This window comes from Aphelocoma coerulescens, assembly GCF_041296385.1.
Source record: "Aphelocoma coerulescens isolate FSJ_1873_10779 chromosome Z unlocalized genomic scaffold, UR_Acoe_1.0 ChrZ, whole genome shotgun sequence".
Taxonomy (NCBI): domain Eukaryota; kingdom Metazoa; phylum Chordata; class Aves; order Passeriformes; family Corvidae; genus Aphelocoma; species Aphelocoma coerulescens.
In genome coordinates this window covers 9041013-9058856 of record NW_027184085.1, presented here as the reverse complement: position 1 = coordinate 9058856, position 17844 = coordinate 9041013, and the positions used below count along the sequence as shown (strand labels likewise).

Genomic DNA, 17844 nt, shown 5'->3' with positions numbered 1-17844 from the left:
ATTTCAGGGGATGACAGGGATCAGGAAGCTGGAAAAGGTAAATGCAGCAACCACCCAGAAGACATTCAGTTTAATCTCACTTTTCAGAAGATGAATGGAATAAATCAACAACCTGTAAGCACCTGAAATGCATCATAACTAACGTGAATTTGCACCAAAGAAGTCATGCTGCACCAATCTGATTTCTTTTTGCAACAGTACAGTACACCTTGTGGACGGGAAAGGCACAGAAGTCATTAACCATGACTTTGAGAAGACTTTGCCATTGTCTCCCTTGATATTCTGATCCTGAAGTGAGACAACAGATCTACATAAAGTGAATAGAAACTGGTAAGACCCAGCTGACTAGTTGTACCCAGAGCTGTCAGCACTGAGTTGTGTGTAACTCTCACAGCTCCGTGGTCTGGAGGGGATCTGGTCAGATTTTCTGCTAGTGTTTGGACATTGGGACAGACAGGCAGACTGCAGGTGTCCAGGAAGACAGGACTGGAATTTGGAATTACTTTACTGGATCAGAGATGTGTCCCGGAAAACCTGCATGTGAACTAACAAGGACAAATGCGAGATAATGCATGATATTGCGAGTGAGCAGGGACAGTCCCCAGCACAAACACAGGATTGTGGGGAGGGAGTGTTCTGCCATCAGGGTTGGAGTTAGAGAGATAATCACCTGGAGGGGACCTGGCACTCCTGTGAAGCAGTGAAACAGTCAGCTCTGCCACTGCTGAGGAATGGGAGCATCATGGGCAGGCATGTGAAAGGATCTCTTTATGGGCAGCACCCACAGGACATGGTACAGCAAGGGCACAGTTCATGGAAGTTGGTCTGGGGGATAACAAGAAGATTTCAGCCCAACAGGTGGGAGGTGCAAAACCACAACATTGCCCTGACAGAACAGGTCTCTGCACTGACCAGGCCCCATGAGGGGTGAGGAGCCCAGGTACACCCTAGATTGAGAGCAGTGGGATCACCGGCAGCTCCCTGGTGAGATATAGAAGCAGAGGAGACCAGGGGATGTTTGTCCTAAGACGGCCTCACACAGTTGGTGCCTGGCATCCCATCTCAGAAAATCAGTCAGTGAATTGGGGCGTAACAGTTTCCCTCCAGGAGAACCTCGGAGCTGCTTTGATTGCAGCCGTCACTGCATCTCGCACAGCCAGCGGGACTGTAAGTCAGACCCTCTTCTCCTCTGTTTCACAGGGCTCTTCCTTTTCTCCACGGGATAAAAATAATCCCCTTGCATCAGTTCCATTACGGTGAGCAGTGAGCCATTTTATTCATCGGCGATCCCTTCCCTTCTCTCATTTAAGCAATTCTGCATTGAGCTCATCAAGTTAATTTGTGCAAGGGACATTTATTTGCCCTGCTTGCAGGTGCAGGTGTCTTCCTTTGTTTTCTTTTGGAGGAGGCTGGTAGGTGGCACAAACATGAGCTGGGGAGAGGCTCGATGGTTTCGATCAGAGTGTGCAGGGGCACGAAGGTCTTCAGAGGGATGCGCCCAGAGTCACCCAGAGTCACAAAACCCACAGGTGAAATCTGCAAGTGAAGGGGCTTTTTACAGCAATGCATTTGGGATGTGTTTTACAACAGCACAGACACAATTTCCCAGGCAAGGAGCTGCCCTCTGTGTCTCCACAGGCAGCCTCAGCCCTTTCCAGCACAGGCTGGCTGTTGGGGAAGATTGTGTCAGATTCTGGCAGAGGCTCAGGAGGAGTTACAGGAATGTGCCAAAAATCAAGCTGTTCCTTTGGCCCTCATAGCTGCATTTCTTCCTGTTCCATGTCATGACAAATTTCCTGCATTTGTCACTGCAGCAAATACCACCAGGCTCTGCAATCAGGGACATTGCCCCAGAGTGCTCAATTGATGCCCAGGGACAAGGTATCACAGAATCATAGAACCTTAAGGGGTTGGAATGGACCTTAAAGATCGTCCAGTCCCAACCCTCCGCCCGCCATGGGCAGGGACACATCCCGCTAGACCAGGTTGCTCAAGGCCTTATCCAGCCTGGCTTTGAACATTGCCAGGGTTGTGGCATCCACAGTCTCCCTGGGCAACTTGTCCTGGGGTGTAACCAACTTCACAGTAAAAAATTTCTTCCTAATATCTAATCAAAATTTCCCCTCTCAGTTTGTATCCATTATTCCTTGCAGAGCTTGAAGAAGAGTAAAAACCCATCTTCTCCCAGCTGTGGGGCATTACTAGGTTCTGTGAGGCGAGGCAAAGCCTGATGGGAATGGGTCTTGCAAATGAAGACCAGTGTCCTGTTCTCCATCCCCGCTGAGTGAATTCTCAGGTGCTCAGAACACTGCATGACCATGATCTTGGGGGAATTAGCTACATTTCTCCAACTTAACTGCATGACCAGTGGATGCCATTACAAATAGAGAGGCCAAACCTACAGCTGTGGAGGTACAGAGCCAACAAGGAGCTGCTGACCTACATTCTAGAGTTTTGTGTGCTTTTCTGGCCAGGTCACCTATGGGATGCCTGCTGCTCTCACCCATTCACTCATACCACTGCCACCTCCTCCCTCTGCCCCTGCTCCACTTCCTAATTTTCTTCAGTTTTTCAGTGACCTGGCTGGCTCAGCTTGAAATCTTGGGCTTGATAGTCTGTGATAACCAAATGTCAGGCAGGATGCAGGAGAGCCTTCCAGGATCTGGGCCCTGGTGGGACAAGGCTGTCCATCACTGCACCCCAGCTGCAGCTCCACTCCTAAGGTATGACTGTATTGGATGTATCCCAAAAGCACTCAGCAGGAGGGAAGCACAGAGAAGAGGTTGTAGGAGAGTAGATCCAGGGCGTCTATGGACAACTGTCACTTGGCCACTGTGGTTCCAAGGGAGATGGGAGTCCTCATCCTACTCAACACGAAGGGGAGCTGCATCTCATCCAAGGAGATGCAGAGGCCAGGACCATGGCTAGGTCTCCCAGGCACCATGCACTGCTTTGCCCCTTATCCTCATGACAAGCCATCACCTTGTCCTTCAAACACACCCCGTGGCTCAGGGGCTGAGCTAACAAGCTTTCCTCCTTCATTCCCCTGTGCAGAGCCAGTGCTCAGGAATAGCTGCACTCCTGAGAGCTGCTTGGGGCTGTATGGCGTAAAATCAGCTTACCCTCAGATGATCTGGAGGATAAACATACACATTACCTCCTTCATCAGGCCACTCTAATCAGGTCTGGCAGAGGGGCTGAGCACTGAATTGTCTCTGCAGGGCAGGCTGCAGGCTGGTCGTCCTGCACTCACACCCAGCCATTGCTGGAAGAATGAGAGCCTCCCAAAAAGCCTCCATTGCTGTCTTTGCCAAAGGCATGCTTAGAAAACAGATTGTTCCCCTAGGGGTCCCTCTGCCTTTGTACTGGGGATGTTACTCAGGCAAAGAACTGGTGATTTCTCAGGATTCCCCAATTTCCTGGATGGGATTTAAGTCATCTGCATAGAAACAAACACACAGAGGACAGATAAATACACAGGAAGGATAGGTGAGCCAAGCAGATCCTGTAAGGCTGAGCAGTGCCTCCCTTGCTGTAAGACTGCGCTGTGCTTTCTGCCCAGGCACCAAAGAAAGCTGAGGCTCTGGTTCAAAGAGGAATTGTGCAAGCTGAACAGGCATATTCAGGCAATCACAGATCTAACCAAAATGAAAGTCCTTTGAAAACATCAGGCAAGGCTCCTTCTCATGCACTAGGCATTTCCCAGGACATCGATGGGCTGCAGGCTGCAGAGGAGCAAAGTCCAGACTGCTGGGACTTGGGGAGCTCTAGCATGGCAGACACCAAAGAACAGACACACAGTGCACAAAGGAAGAGGATGCAAAGCCTGCAGATGAAACAGTATTTGTAGCAACATAACAGTACCAATGTGGAGAAATACAAGGGAAGGCGTAAATAAGGCACAACTAGAATCCAATTTTGCTTGGCCAAATTTACTGAGGACAGCAAATCCAAGGACACACACCAGATTTATGCCTAGGAAGTCTTGACTATTATTGATCACAAAACCAAATCCTCCTAGCATTTTTCTCCAAACCGCTAGTATTGCAAAACAGAGCAGTCTCACTTCACTTTCAAACACTGGCAACCTTTTTATTACACAGACCTTCAAAGACAAAACTAGAAAGTCAAAGCCAGCTCTCTTGGCTTAGTCAGTATCCCCTTGACGGCACACAGCACCTCACAGACTGAGACTTGCACTTCAGAAATTATTCATAAGTACTATGGATTTTTTGTAAAATGGGACCTTTTCTTGCTTCAGCCACCAGTGTTTCCATTTAACGTGCTAAACACATTTCACCCTGACCTCTGGGAATTGACTCCAGCTTAAAATAACGTGTAAATATGCTGATGTTGTCTCTCCAACAAATGCCAAACACAGCAGCCACAGAAAGGGACATTACATAACAAAAAACCGTTGAAGATGTGGCCAGGAACAGTAAAAGGAAGAAAAACTCCAGCTCTTGACCTTGGGGTTCAACAATGCTTCTGCTACATGGAGCTGTCTTCTCCCTTCACATACTTTGATGCAACCCAAAAGTTATTTCACCAAAATCAAAGAGTATTCAAGTCCTGTCAATCTACCCCTGCTTGTTTGGGTTAGCTCCCCAAATAGGGGGAATAGTTAAGGCTGCTACACTCTGTTCAAGATCCAGAATCCTTTGTAATTGTGGTGCAACACCCTTGGATACCTGGATTTGTGCACAGTGGCTATGCCCAGGGTGACCAGGTAAATACCGAAAGGCTTCCGTTTTGCCCAGGAACTGTAACCTGATGGCACGTGGACCATCTCATTCCCAAGTAACAGCTTTCCAGGCTTAAACAGTACCTTCATTTTATTTCAGGCTATGCTAGACTGGGAGTAACCTGATGTGGAACAGTGGAGGAGGAAGAGATCCTACTGGGCCACAAAGGTCTTCCTGCTAATGGCTTTCCTAGCACAGTGGGAGGGCAGGAAATCATGGAGAGGAATGAGAAGGCAGAAGGGGCATGGGAGTTGCTTTTGCCAGTATTCCCTTTGGTGGTTGTTGATTTATAATTATGAGTCACAGGTCTGTGTAGCAAAACAGCCACAGGCTATAAGCAGTGCTGCTCACACCCCAACAAGCTCCACACCAGTGGCACGGCCTCTTGCTGGGACTTACACACCCCGAACCTGGAGACTGTCAGAGCAACCATCTCCAGCCCCTCCTGCTCCAAGGCAGACATGTCTGTACACGTGTCTCCAACCTACTCTTCTTGAAGGCCTCCAGCACTGGGTTTCCTTCTTGTACCAAAGAGTAAACACCAGTGCATATATCCTTACATGGCCTACAAAAGTGGCACAGAAAGCTGTGAACAGTCAGGGACAGGGTTTCACAAGTCCCTGGATGTATCCCATGTTCCTCAGCTCTCCTCCTAACAGTACAGAACAGCTACTTGCAACTAGACTAAATAACAGGGAAGGGGCGGAAAAGAAATCAGAAAGCATTTGCAAATTTTGGAGTAGGCCATCAAGCTGCAGGTCAGTTTTTATGAGACCCAAGCTCATTTGTGTGTGCCTCCTTATCCGGAGGCCAAGCTGGCTCTGGAGGAGGCAATCCTCAGGAAGGCAGGGCACAGCAGCACACCAAATTCCTCCAGCACTGCTTGTGCTTTGTGCTTCTGGGTCACTGAGCAATTAGCCAGTTCTGAAGAGACACGGAGAAAATCGGCCACTGCTGGAGCAGCACAGAAGGCATTGAGAGAGAAGCATTTGCATGAAAGCAGAGAGACTAGGAATTACACCGCCAAAAGAACAAAACTTGACCTGTTTGGAGAGGAGACACAAGTGCTTTTCTCTCAGACAGAATGAAAGCTGTTGAGACAGAAAATTTAGAGACAAAATATACTTCCCTCAGTACTAAACTGCTCACCAGCCTAGGACTGACATGACCTTGAAGAATGTATCTAAATCCATAGCTTCCTTCCTTAAATACAGTCACATGTGCAGATGGACTGTACATGTTGGGACAGAAAGAGGGAGTTCAAGTTTATATTTCTGTATTTACATGCTGGTTGGTTGATCCTGTCAGGAAAATTAATTCATAAACACCAGAGGTTTATGTCCAAAAGGGAGACAGAGGAGTCCTGTTACTTTATTCAAATAAAGGGAGAGGCCATGGGGTGTTCCCCTGGGGTCTCTCAAATTGTTAGAGGACGCAGCCTCCTTTTTATCCTAATTTCCTGGCCACATTTCCCTCTCTCTTTCCTCATTGGCTGAGGTACTTGAGAGGTAGACTTCCCGAATCACTTCATACAGACCCCTTCTAATGTATACCACCCTTTTTCTTTTCCTATGATATTTATGGCTGCCCCCTTTGCTTCTTTCCTGTCTCAGTATCTATCTTTACTTATCAGCAGGACCACAGTTTGTTTGTAAAGACAAATCTATCTCATTCCTTTCAATCCCTTACACTTCCCGCAGGTAAAGAAAACACCGAGAACAGAAACAATCTCCTGATCCTTAACTCCTTCAAGTTTCTCCCTGTCATCCCAGGTGATAACAACACAAGGCTACAAAGCAGTTCATGATCAAGCATCCCAGTCTCTGTTCAGAGTGTTCCAGCCTAGTACCTGCTCTGGATGTGAGCTGCATCTCACTGAAACTGGGGACAGGCATGAAACCAGGGCTCCTTCCTGAGAGCACTTGTGTGCAGCGGGTGCTGCTGGGGAGTGTGAAGGACAAAGAAACCTCAAGCCCCACAAGATCTCTGTGCTGGGATACAATGCTGGGGAGGGGGATAGATTGAAGAGAAGATGTCAGCCACTCTCCTATTGTCTCAAACTTTTGACGCTTCCATGAACCTTTCCCAAATCCCTTTTCCTCTTTCATCTCCTTAAAACCCCAACATCCTCTCATGGTCCATCACAGTTCCCAAATCCCTCCCAGACCCCGCCATCAGCTATGGCCAAAAAAGCCACAGTGCTTCAGGAAGCAAAACTCAATGCTCCTTCCTTGGCTGAACAGTCTTGGGCTGGATCTGGCCAAGGGCAAAATCATCAAAGCTGCAAAGATGCAGGGTGTCACAAAGCCCAGAGATTACACTGGTGGTGTGATAAGGCATGGAGAGAGCATAGCAGCATGTGCACATGGACGTGAAGGCTCAGACCCAGCCCATGCCCCTCGCTTGTCCTCACATTTTAAGCTGCTCACAGGTACACAGCATTGGACCCAGAGGTGTGCGCCTGCAGCTCCTGAACATGAGCAGTCCTGGCACTGTGTCCTGGGGTGGGCAAGCAGCTGTGTTCCCCTTCCTACTCCACTCATGCCCAGCTAGACCCAGTCAATCAGGATTTACTGCCTGGGAAGAAATTCAGTTGTTACCAAGAAACAGAAAAAGAGATGTTTTGCATGTGAAGAAACCAGTAGCAGGAACAGAGATTACCATCATAAATAATCCAAGATAAATATCCAAGACAAGCATCAGGCCAAGAAGATGTCTGCCTCCCTGGCACTCAGCCTGGGTACCGGCCAAGAAATTTGCCTTAGCCTCAGCAAATTCTGTATTGCAACCTTTCTTTCATCCGCTTTCTCTTCTATTCCTACTCTGCTCTGCTCTCCCAAAATTTCTAAAAAACACTGCACACTTTTTTTTTACTATCTCCTGCTTACTTTTGGCATTGGCAGAGGTTAAGCCAGGCTACTTTAGCAGTTTTTAAAAAACAAACCAAAGCCTATGAGCAGCTACATTCTTCTGACTGTGATGACAAAATGCTTTAATTTCTTCCAACCCTCGAATGAAACCTGGAAGGCTCACTAATTAAACAGCTCTGCCCCAAACTGATTCTTCTTACAGCAATGCTTCCCTCGGGTGAACTCAACCACCAAGGTCGTTACAAATTAGAAATTATACTTTATTAGTTAAACAATTCCTGCCTGACATCCACTGCAATATTTAAAGAGCACTTGGAGTCTAAAAGTGGCTTGGATGACAGCAGAGAGACACTTGTTCCTACTGCTGCATCTTAAAATACTGCAGGCATTTCTGTCCCCCACTTCCGAACAGAAGGGCTCAAACTAGTTTCACCTCATGGAAATAAATACAGCTTGGGGCAAGGGGATCTCTCTGTCCTAACCCAGAGACTTCAGTCTGTGCTGGTAGGGAGAGATCCAGGACTCAAATCACCACGGCACAGACACATGAACACAGGACCTCCGTGCCTTCTGTGTGCCCTTGACACACGTGCCTGATGGGTGGCAGAGACCCTGTCCCCTGCTTCCTCTCAACAACAAATTCACCTTTTTCCGTGATGCACTATGAGTTCAGGATGCCAAAACTCACAAGGAGTTTTAGGCATTTTTAAAAGATTTTACTGTGTGTCTAGGTGTAAGTCACTTCTGAAAACACTACCTGAGTGCTTTCGAGAAGTTCCCCCCCTGGCATATTTGTTCTGCCAAGTGTTCATAAATGAGACTGCGCTAATGTAGCTGACAGCAAAACTCAGAGTAGTAAATAACACTTCTTAAAGATCCCCAAGTGTTTTACAAACATGAATTAATTAAGCTGCAGGCCAATCCTGCAAATTACTTAAAGACATCTTCAACCTTCCCTCCTTGCTCAAGGACATGAAGACAGGAAGGGACCAAGGTCTGATGAAAACCCAAGCATCCTTATCTTCCCCATTTCCACTTATCCACCACACCAGCTTTAACTAACAGCCAAAACCCAATAAACTCAGAATGGCTGAAATCTCACCAGGACAATGTTAGCTCAGTCACTTTTTGTAAGCTCTACCACGCAAGCCCAGCAATAGCCAAGGAATCTACAGAACATGGAGCAGACAGCACTGTGTCTGTTTTCAGGGGAAGCATGGAGTTTGGAATGATGTGGCTATTAAGAGTTCTCTCAAAAAATTGATTAGTCTGCAAGTTTTACCCATCAAAAGCAGTTGTCCCAGCTGTGTGGGAAGGCAACCCCCTGTGACATCAGTATGAAACAGACGGGTAGGAGGGCCTGGATGAGCCCCTGACTGCCCTGTCCCTTTGGCATCCTGGGTTCTGCCAGAACTCAGCAAAAGGCGCCTTCCTGTATCCAAAGGAGCTGACAGAGCAAGATCAGGCAGCTGAGCTCACAGATGCTGGGATTGGTATGAAGATCCCAGCCTTCAGAAGCACTGACTGTGGCTTGACCACTTGGTTGTCAGGCAGCTTTCCCCACTGGGCTCTGAGGGTACCAAGTGGCAAAGAGAACAGCCTGGGATACCTGGGTACTGAGCCAGGCATGGACAGGTTTTTCTATCTGCAAGGAGGCAGCTGGGATGTCAGGACTCCTCTGCACAGTTTTGAACCCTCTTCACTTACAGAAATCTCTGGAAGTTCTGTGACTGTCAACTCCATCCTGGGGAATCCCAGAAAAGAGGGAAAAGTTGAGTCATTTTACAGAGGAAAGCTGGTTGCACAGGGTAAGGGTGTAAAGAGTGCACTGAGCTGATCTTTAGAGGAGCTTGGATCAATACTCTGGAAGTACATCTGACTTCCCACTGTGAGATTATATTCTTGCAAACATGGCTGGAGGCTTGCTGCTAAGGACACCAAGGCTGGTGCTTTCAAAGAAAGGAGATAGACAGGAGCACACACAGGATGGCATAGCCTGTTCTGACAGGGCTTGACTTCCCTCTGCTAAAACATTCTCTTCCATCAGCTAAATCTCCTCACCACTTGTTCACTTGCAGCACTGGGCAGGCTAGGCCAGGTCCATCACTTTGCCACCACACTGCATGTCATCAATTTTAAATCCTCCTGTCTTTCAGGGATGAGCTGGCTGCAGTCAAGGAACCCACACACATAACCAGTCATGCCTGAACATCCCTCCTTCCTCTCCACATGTGCAAGAAGCATTTAGTTCTGTGTTTAGTGTCTGTTCAAACCTAACCAGGCCAGCAGAAGACAGATAGTTTAATAACATCAGAGCAGCAGAGTCCATTTCCATCCCATTTATATGTTGCATGGGATGGAGTATCTTTTGGTTTGCGGTCAGCAGTAAGCAATGTAGTTACTCCTAAACTCAAGTTTAAATTGCTTTGTCAACAACATGCAGTTTGCCTTTAAAGAAGGTCAGCAAAGAGAAATGACAACATTCATAACTGCATGGAAGGCTGCTGCTGGCCACCAAGAGAGGAAGGAGACATTAGAATTCACACCTGAAGGATGGGATGCCATCCAGAGGGACCCAGACAAGCTCAAGGAGTGGGTCCATGGGAACATCATAAAGTTCAAGGTCATGTGCAAGGTGCTGCACCTGGGTCAGGGCAAGCCCCGGTATCAGCACAGGCTGGGCATGAACAGACCCAGAGCAGCCCTGGCCAGCAGGACTTGGGGGTGCTGTGGGTGAGAGGCTGGACATGCCCCGGCCATGGCACTCACAGCCCAGAGAGCCAAACGTGTCCTGGGCTGCATCCAGAGCCCCGTGGGCAGCAGGGGAGGGAGGGGATTCTGCCCCTCTGCTCTGCTCTGCTGAGACCCACCTGGAGCACAGCATCCAGCTCTGGGGTCCCAGCATGGGAAGAACAGGGACCTGCTGGAGCCAGTCCAGAGGGGAGACTACCAAGATGATCAGAGGGATGGAGAATCCCTCCTATAAGGAAAGGCTGAAAGAGTTGGGATTGTTCAGCCTGGAAAAAAGAAAGCTGTGGCCTAATTGTGGCCTTCCAGTACCTGAAAGGAGCCTACAAGAAAGATGGAGGGGGGCTTTTTACAAGACATTTAGTGACAGAACAAGGGTGAATGGCTTCAAACTGACAGAGAGTAGGTTTAGAATATATATTAGGAAAAAATTCTTTACTGTGAACATGGTGAGGCACTGGCACAGGTTGTCCAGAGAACCTGTGGACACCACATCACTTGGGAGTGTTCAAGGCCAGGCTGGATGGGGCTCTGAGCAACCTGGTGTCCCTGCCCAGGGCAGGGATTTGGAACTAGATGATCTTTAAGGTCTCTTCCAACCCAAACCATTCAGTGATTCTGACCCACAGCAGAGTATTGCTGGTCAGCCCAAAGCTGGGGTGAAGGGGAGAGCAGCCACATTTATGTGTGTGTGACCCCTCTCCACTGCTTAAGCCCTTGCGCAGGCAGGGTCCATGGCTGACACTGTGCTCACCCATGCCCAGGAAGGACTCATAAAGCAACAAGGGAACTTATCCTGAGTCAACCTAATGACAGCTCAGAGAGCTTGGGTGGTCTTGGACTGAAATTTTGCTGGAAACTGAAAAGTGTGAAGCATATGAGAGATTCTTTTCCACAGTTTCCACAACTCAGCCCCAAACAAATTGCCATGCTACTGTTTTCTATGCCCTCTCAGCACAGTGAAGATTCACATTTCCAGTGGCATCCAGCTGAAGGAACCTTTTAAAAATCATTCTGAAGACTCTGGAGTGACACTAGTATGATTAGTTCCTGGCCAAAGACCCTGCCTAATACAGCAGATTAGTAGAGTATATAAAACGTTTGGGAGTACATAAATAAAAGATGATCATCTTGAGAGATTGCTTTCTTGGATCAGTTCTAAAAAGCCTGAAACTGAAAGACTCCACTTAATACAAGACAACTGGATATAAGAATTACAGGGGTGTAAAAGGGCACTGCATTAGAGGCATTCAACTCATAGCTGGATGAAGACCAGAAAGAAAATCCAGTAACAGATTAATGTAAGAGAGGTTATCATCCTTCACAACTGGCCCTCATGGATGGGTGGAAAAAAAAAACTTCACCAACCCACAGAGGCACATGTATCTCCTTGCTGTCACTTGAGACAAGGACCCCAAGTCTCCTTACATATTTAAGATACTGCTGGCTCATTCACAGGACAGTTGACACAGTGGTCAGGGCATAGGCTCTGATGCAGGAGTACAAGAAGACAGGCAGCAAGGTTTCTGTGGGAGGACTCAGGAAAGAGCTGAGGTCTCCTTTACTTGATTTCAAGGAGTTTTGCAAATAAAACCCAAAACCCAGAAAATATGTGAGTTTTGGGAAACAAATTAACATCTGCAGAGCCTCCGGACCAGAGCTTGTCTGGGACCATGGTGACAGCCAGGGACAGCAAACCCCTTTCCCACCAGCCTACACTCCTTACCAGGAGCAAACTGAGTCCTCTTGCTCAAACAGGAACAGACACAAGGATTTAACATCCCAGATATCCTACCCAAAAGGCTTGAGGTAATTGTAACTACTTTGCTAGAGAGGAGCTTTGCCAACACCATTGCATGGAAGGAGAGGGGGCAGTGACAAGGCCTGAAGAGATCTGCTGTGGTTGGGGGAATGCAGCTTATTCTTACCTTGGGCATCTTGCGCAGATTGGGAGAGAGCTTCAAGCAGGTGATGAGGCCTAGTTCATCTCCAACAATGATAATAGGGTAGACAGGATTAAACTGGATGTGCGTTGCTTTATTTTTCTTCCTGGTCACCACTAGCTGGGTACAGAGAGGTTCAAGCTTATTAACGTTCAGATCAAACACATGGGCCTGGGGTAAAAAAAAGGAAAGAACACAAAAGGAATTAATTAGGCAAGAACATCCCTCAGTGACAGAACGATGGCTGGACAAATCAGAAAGAAAAGGTTCTGCTGAAAAAAACATTCCAGCCACAGCGCACAATTACCATCTGTGCTCAGAGCTGTGGTCTTCTTTTAAGTAACCAGTGTGCAGAAGTCATCTGCTGCTTGTGAGTGACTGTGCCCCTCCTGCAGGGGCTCAAGGACAGAGGACCACTTCCCTGCTGTGGGTGCAAGCCTTGGCAAGGCTCCAGCTGATCTGGGCTGGAGAAGGCTCAGAGCCAGCACTACTAACCCCACAGACCTTAATCTCCCTTCTCAGTGCAAGTAATGAGACAAACAGCTGTTAAAGCAGAGTCTAACACAGATTGATGCCCAAAATGGGGAATGCTGTCAGAAATTCTGATTACTGCTTATTACAGAGCTCTCTAACATTTTCAGCTTAATAATAACAACAATAAAGACACAATCCAATAAGTAATAGGGAAGTGATGGAAACAGCCATAGTATGATTAGAGTGTACCCTGGGGTAATGCCAGAGAAGCACAGGACAGCTCGGTACTGGCAGCTCACTCCAGCCCAGACACTACACCTGCACACGTGTCCTTCTCCCACAGCATCAGGAAAAGTGCCAGGTAAAGATTAGCCAAACAGGAGAGGTGAGGATGGAGGGACAGAGGCCCGAGGACCCACTCAGGCAGGAGTCCCACTGGCATGGACTTCAGACCTCTGGCACAGTGACACAGACCTGCCACATCACCAGCTGCACAATAATGCACATTTCATGGTGCAGAGGAAAGAGTGGCAGTTACTTGAGAGAATGAATTAAGCTAACATTATCTCCCAATAATTGCAATTTGCTCCAGTTACTGACACAGACTGCAAAGGCTAATAAAACATGATGTCACTCTCTTCTCCACGGCTGAGGTGAGCCATTTCCAGCATCCTGGATTTCCACCTGGTATCCACCATGAAGAATCTGAGCCTTATGTTTCTCTTCCCTTTTCTGTATTCAGAAAAACTAAGGAAGGGAATGCTTTATGCTAACAAGTACAGTGGGAATATAGAGGAAATTAGGACTGAACTACTTGTAAACCTCCTTCCAGCTGTGTCTTGTTTACCAGCACTTAAGAGACAAAGGAAACACGTAATTTCAACACTATGTCATGCTGACAATTTGAATCTAGGAATTATCTGAAATCAAACAATGCTACTCTATAAAAGCTTATTGCAAAGAGTGTGGAAGGTATCAAATCTGTACATGTACTTTCCTATTACACACCAATGAGTCAGGGAATTTTATCTGAATCCATTTATAGCACAGAGCTGGGCCATGTGCAAGCACGTGTCCCAGGCAGTCTTGTGAGCTGCTGTGTCTTCATAGGACTAAAAATCTAGGAATTTGTGATTTGGTCTGAGTGGGAGAACAAAGGTCTTACAGATGCAAAAAACAAGAAAAGGAACACTGCCTCCAGACTGAAGTAAAATAAGATGGGAAAATTCTTAAAAAGTGGACAGGGTTGTCAAGACATATTTTGAAGAAATCCATGACAGTACAATTCAAGAAGGGAATACAAAGCAACAGCCACACACAAGGATTTGCAGTTTGGAGAGACCTTTCCCGGTCAGCTGAAGCATAGGTGAAAGCACAGCAGCTTTTTATCTGTTCAAAATACCAGGTGCCAGCATTACATTGTGAATCTTGACCTGACACTTGAGGTCTCACAGTCCAGCAAAGGCAGCTTCAATTTCCTGCCTCTAGACATAAATCAAGGTGGCTCTTCTGGCTTGTACTTTACACCTGCTGTCTTACTTACTATCTCAGAAAAGGAACAAGCACTCTTTCAAACATATCAGTCTCTCATGAGCCACACTCATTAAAGATCTGATTTCTTGCCTTCATAGAATACACTTTTATTAATTTAGTAATCTAGGAGCCTGGGAAATGCACACTGATTGAGTAGCACCATTTAATCTAGCAAAAAAAAAAAAAAAGAAAAGCAACAGGGAATTAGTGGCCAGGTTTCTTCTTGGCAGCCAGGTCTGCACTGCTCTCTATAGGGCTGTCAATGAACCCCCCCCCCCCCCCCACATCCTGCCCTGCCCTACTCTGGAGAAAGATGGCATAGCCAAAGGCTCAGTGCTGGAGTCCTGAGCAATTTAAATTACTCTGACTGAGGCTGTTTTTCAAAAATGTCATGAACAGCCCGGACAAGCACAATGCCTGGGACAAGAACTTGAAACCATCAGCAGTGTGGAGAAGGTCAAAAGCAAACAAGTTTATGAATGTTCTTACTATAAAGCTCCTCTTTTATGAGCTTCTAAACAAATGAGCTTGTTTTCCTTTGCCAAGGGAATCGTGGAAAAGAACAAACTATTTCAGTTCTTCAGCTGGAAACATCAGCCTCATATCAGCTGTCAGACACACCAGGGGTGGAGGGGTGGGCCACAGGCACTAAGAAGGACTTCAGAGGCTTTGATTTAGAGACTTAACAGTTACTCTTAGGAGAAAGGGAGACAAGGGTCAGAGCAGCACTGGTTTTGGTGTTTTGCTAGTAGCCTAAAAGGGGCACAAGGCTTTCCACAACACTTGAGGCAGGTTAACAGTGCTGCAAAGCAGCAGAGCTACACGAGGTCAGCACCATCTGTAGAGCTGCCTAGGGCTTTCTGCCCAAAGAATGGGAGACTGAAAACCTCCAGCTCTCCTTGGGACTCCTAGTCCCAGGGTCCCTAGAGCCCTGCTCTGCTGGCTCAGGTCTTGGAATTAAGGATTATGGAGTGGGATCCAGCTGGATCTCCCACCACAGAGACTCACCACCAACACACAGTTTTCTCTCCATCCCACTGCCATGGTGGCCCCTGCCTCAAGATCACTGCTTGCACACAGAGATGGCCTCTCAGGTCTTGCAAGATGAGCCCTCTCAGAGTGTATGACCCAGAGAAGAGCAACCATGACCCACACAGGTGCTATCCAACCCCACGTGTGACTCGAGTATCAGATTCATGGGGAGCCAGGATGACCAGAACCAGAGCCACATCCAAACCCTCCTTCACAGAGCACAGGTTCCAGGGCAGGCACACATCCAGCAGCGCCCAGACAAAAACTGATACTCAGACACTGTCAGGCAGCTGGTACAAAGTGGCATTTTTATAAAAGCTGTTACTTGTATCAGTATCCTTTCAGAGCTTACAAACCAGTGAGAGTCCTCCTAGGAAGGGCCCTTCTTTCCTGACAGCTCTGCATGCCTCTTCTCACGCTGTCGAGACTGGTCCCTCACTGTAGCTGCTGAGACCTGGGGCCATCATATTTGCTCACCCACACTCATCCAGGAGCGATTTAGAAACTACAGAGTGAAGGTTTCAAACCTCTGGTTTTTAGACCTCAAAAACATTTCCGTTTTGGTGTACATCAGCAGAGAAGGAAGCAGAAGCCTCCTGACAAACTCGTTTCTATACCTTCTGCAGATTCCATAGAAGCAAGTGAGGAAGCTGGAGGGCCTGGAGCCCTGCTGGTTGTAGACCACAGCAGACACCTTCGGGTTTTTTTTGCTAATAAGCTAAAAATACAGTGGGTAAGGGCATTTCAGTTCTTTTTTACAGAGTATTTAGGAACAATATGTGGTCACTTACTTAAAGGAACATAAATCAGACTCCAACAACAAGAAACCTGGAAAAAGACACAAAGAGAGAGGTAAAAGCAATCTGAAAATGTCTGAAATAGGAAAGTACAAGAATTTTCTTCTGTTTCACCCATAACTGCAGAAGAATGAAGCTCTGGGTAGTAACCAATTATTCCAACAGCAATTTTATTTATGATCCTTGTAAACCTCCATGCCTGCACCAAGAAAGCACAGGAAAAGATGCAGCACCTTCCAAATGAAGCCCAAGCTGCTGAGTTAAGCAGTTCCTTGCAGCACGGGGATTTATGAGCTAACATCAACCACAATCAAAAGAAATCTAGACCACGGTACTGAAGTGCTGGACAGGCTGGTAGTAGATATGCCAGGCAGATGTTCAGAGCAAATTTCCTGATGGAAGGACAGCAATTCTGCTAAGTCCCTGAAAACAAGCACTGAATTTAGGCAGATGCCCATTTTTCTCTGAGGTGGGACCAAGGGAATTCTGCAGTTTCTGATGCTCTTTATCCAATTAGAACAATTTTAAACTGCCATTACAGTAACAACAGAGTTTCTCTTCATGCTTGATGTACAGGCAATAATGGATCCAAGTCTATTGTGTCACAGTTGCAGAAAATGTTTGACATAAATGAGCTGCTTTGATGCTTGACTTTCAAACAGCCAGAGAAGGAATCCAGTTGAGTTTCATCCAGATCAACAGCTCCTCTGTCTATAAACCACGCTAATGGGTTCCACCTCCCAAAATCCAGCTGTTCCCCACTGAGGCTCCACATAGCTCCTCTGCAAGCACAGCACAGTGCATGTCCAAGGCAAGAACCACATCAAACCCCATTCAGAGTTTTGAACTTATTTCTCCCCACCTGCTCTACAAACTGAACTTACATCTGGAAAGCCAGACCAGGCTCTCATCTGCTCAGCACCTCTGGGGTGACTTGGACCCCTCTGTCCTTATGCCCTTTCACTCCCTGACCTGAGGCAACAGAGAGGGAAATGCAAGGGTATGTGGGGGGAAGCAGAACACTTGGTAGAACTTCTCTGCCAGAAGAACAAACTCCTTTATTTTTGTGGCCCATGAAGAAGGGAGCCGAAGAGCTACTTTGACCAATGCTGCCTTTATTTAGTCCTCAAACTCCTGCTGAATCTGCCATGGCTGGAGCCTTTCCTGTCCTTTTATTCCAGCCTTACAAGCCTTCATTCCCCAGCAGTGGGCTGGACAATGCTAGCATGTTCAAAACCAACCTGATGTCAACCAGAACCAAGATGGGGAAATATATATGTGTGTAAGATCAAGGCAGATATGCCTGGTAACTTGGCAACAAAGAATAAAATCAGTGTAAGAGCAAAAGGTGAGGGATAATTTAATACCATGCTGCCCTTTACCAGTTGACATCTCTTTCAGTGCTTGGCTTTCACTGTCCTTTTGATCGATCTACCTCATTTTCTTGACTGAATCATGATCCCTCATCCATTCGCAAACTCCACAGATGATTTGTTTCAAACTCTCAGGTAATACACTTAACAAGTGGGCAGGCCACCCCCAGACTCTGTCTAGCACCATGACAGCTACTGGAGCATGCCAAAGGCTTTGGGCAGGCAGAGCAGCCCAGCTTGCCCTGCACTGGAGACCTTAGCTTGCTTGATTTCTGTACTGCCACTGTAGTGAGAACAGCTTCCAACACAGTTAATTTTCTCTAGCAGGA

General features: G+C 47.1%; 1 protein-coding gene across 1 annotated transcript in view; it reads right to left on the bottom strand.

Annotated features, from left to right (window-relative positions):
* DNAI1 (dynein axonemal intermediate chain 1) overlaps positions 1 to 17844 on the bottom strand; it is a 139376-nt gene that overhangs the window by 17216 nt on the left and 104316 nt on the right. The window contains exon 19 of the mRNA XM_069001410.1: positions 12292 to 12477. Coding sequence (XP_068857511.1) covers positions 12292 to 12477 — 186 coding nt within the window. The remainder of the gene's footprint in view (positions 1 to 12291; positions 12478 to 17844) is intronic.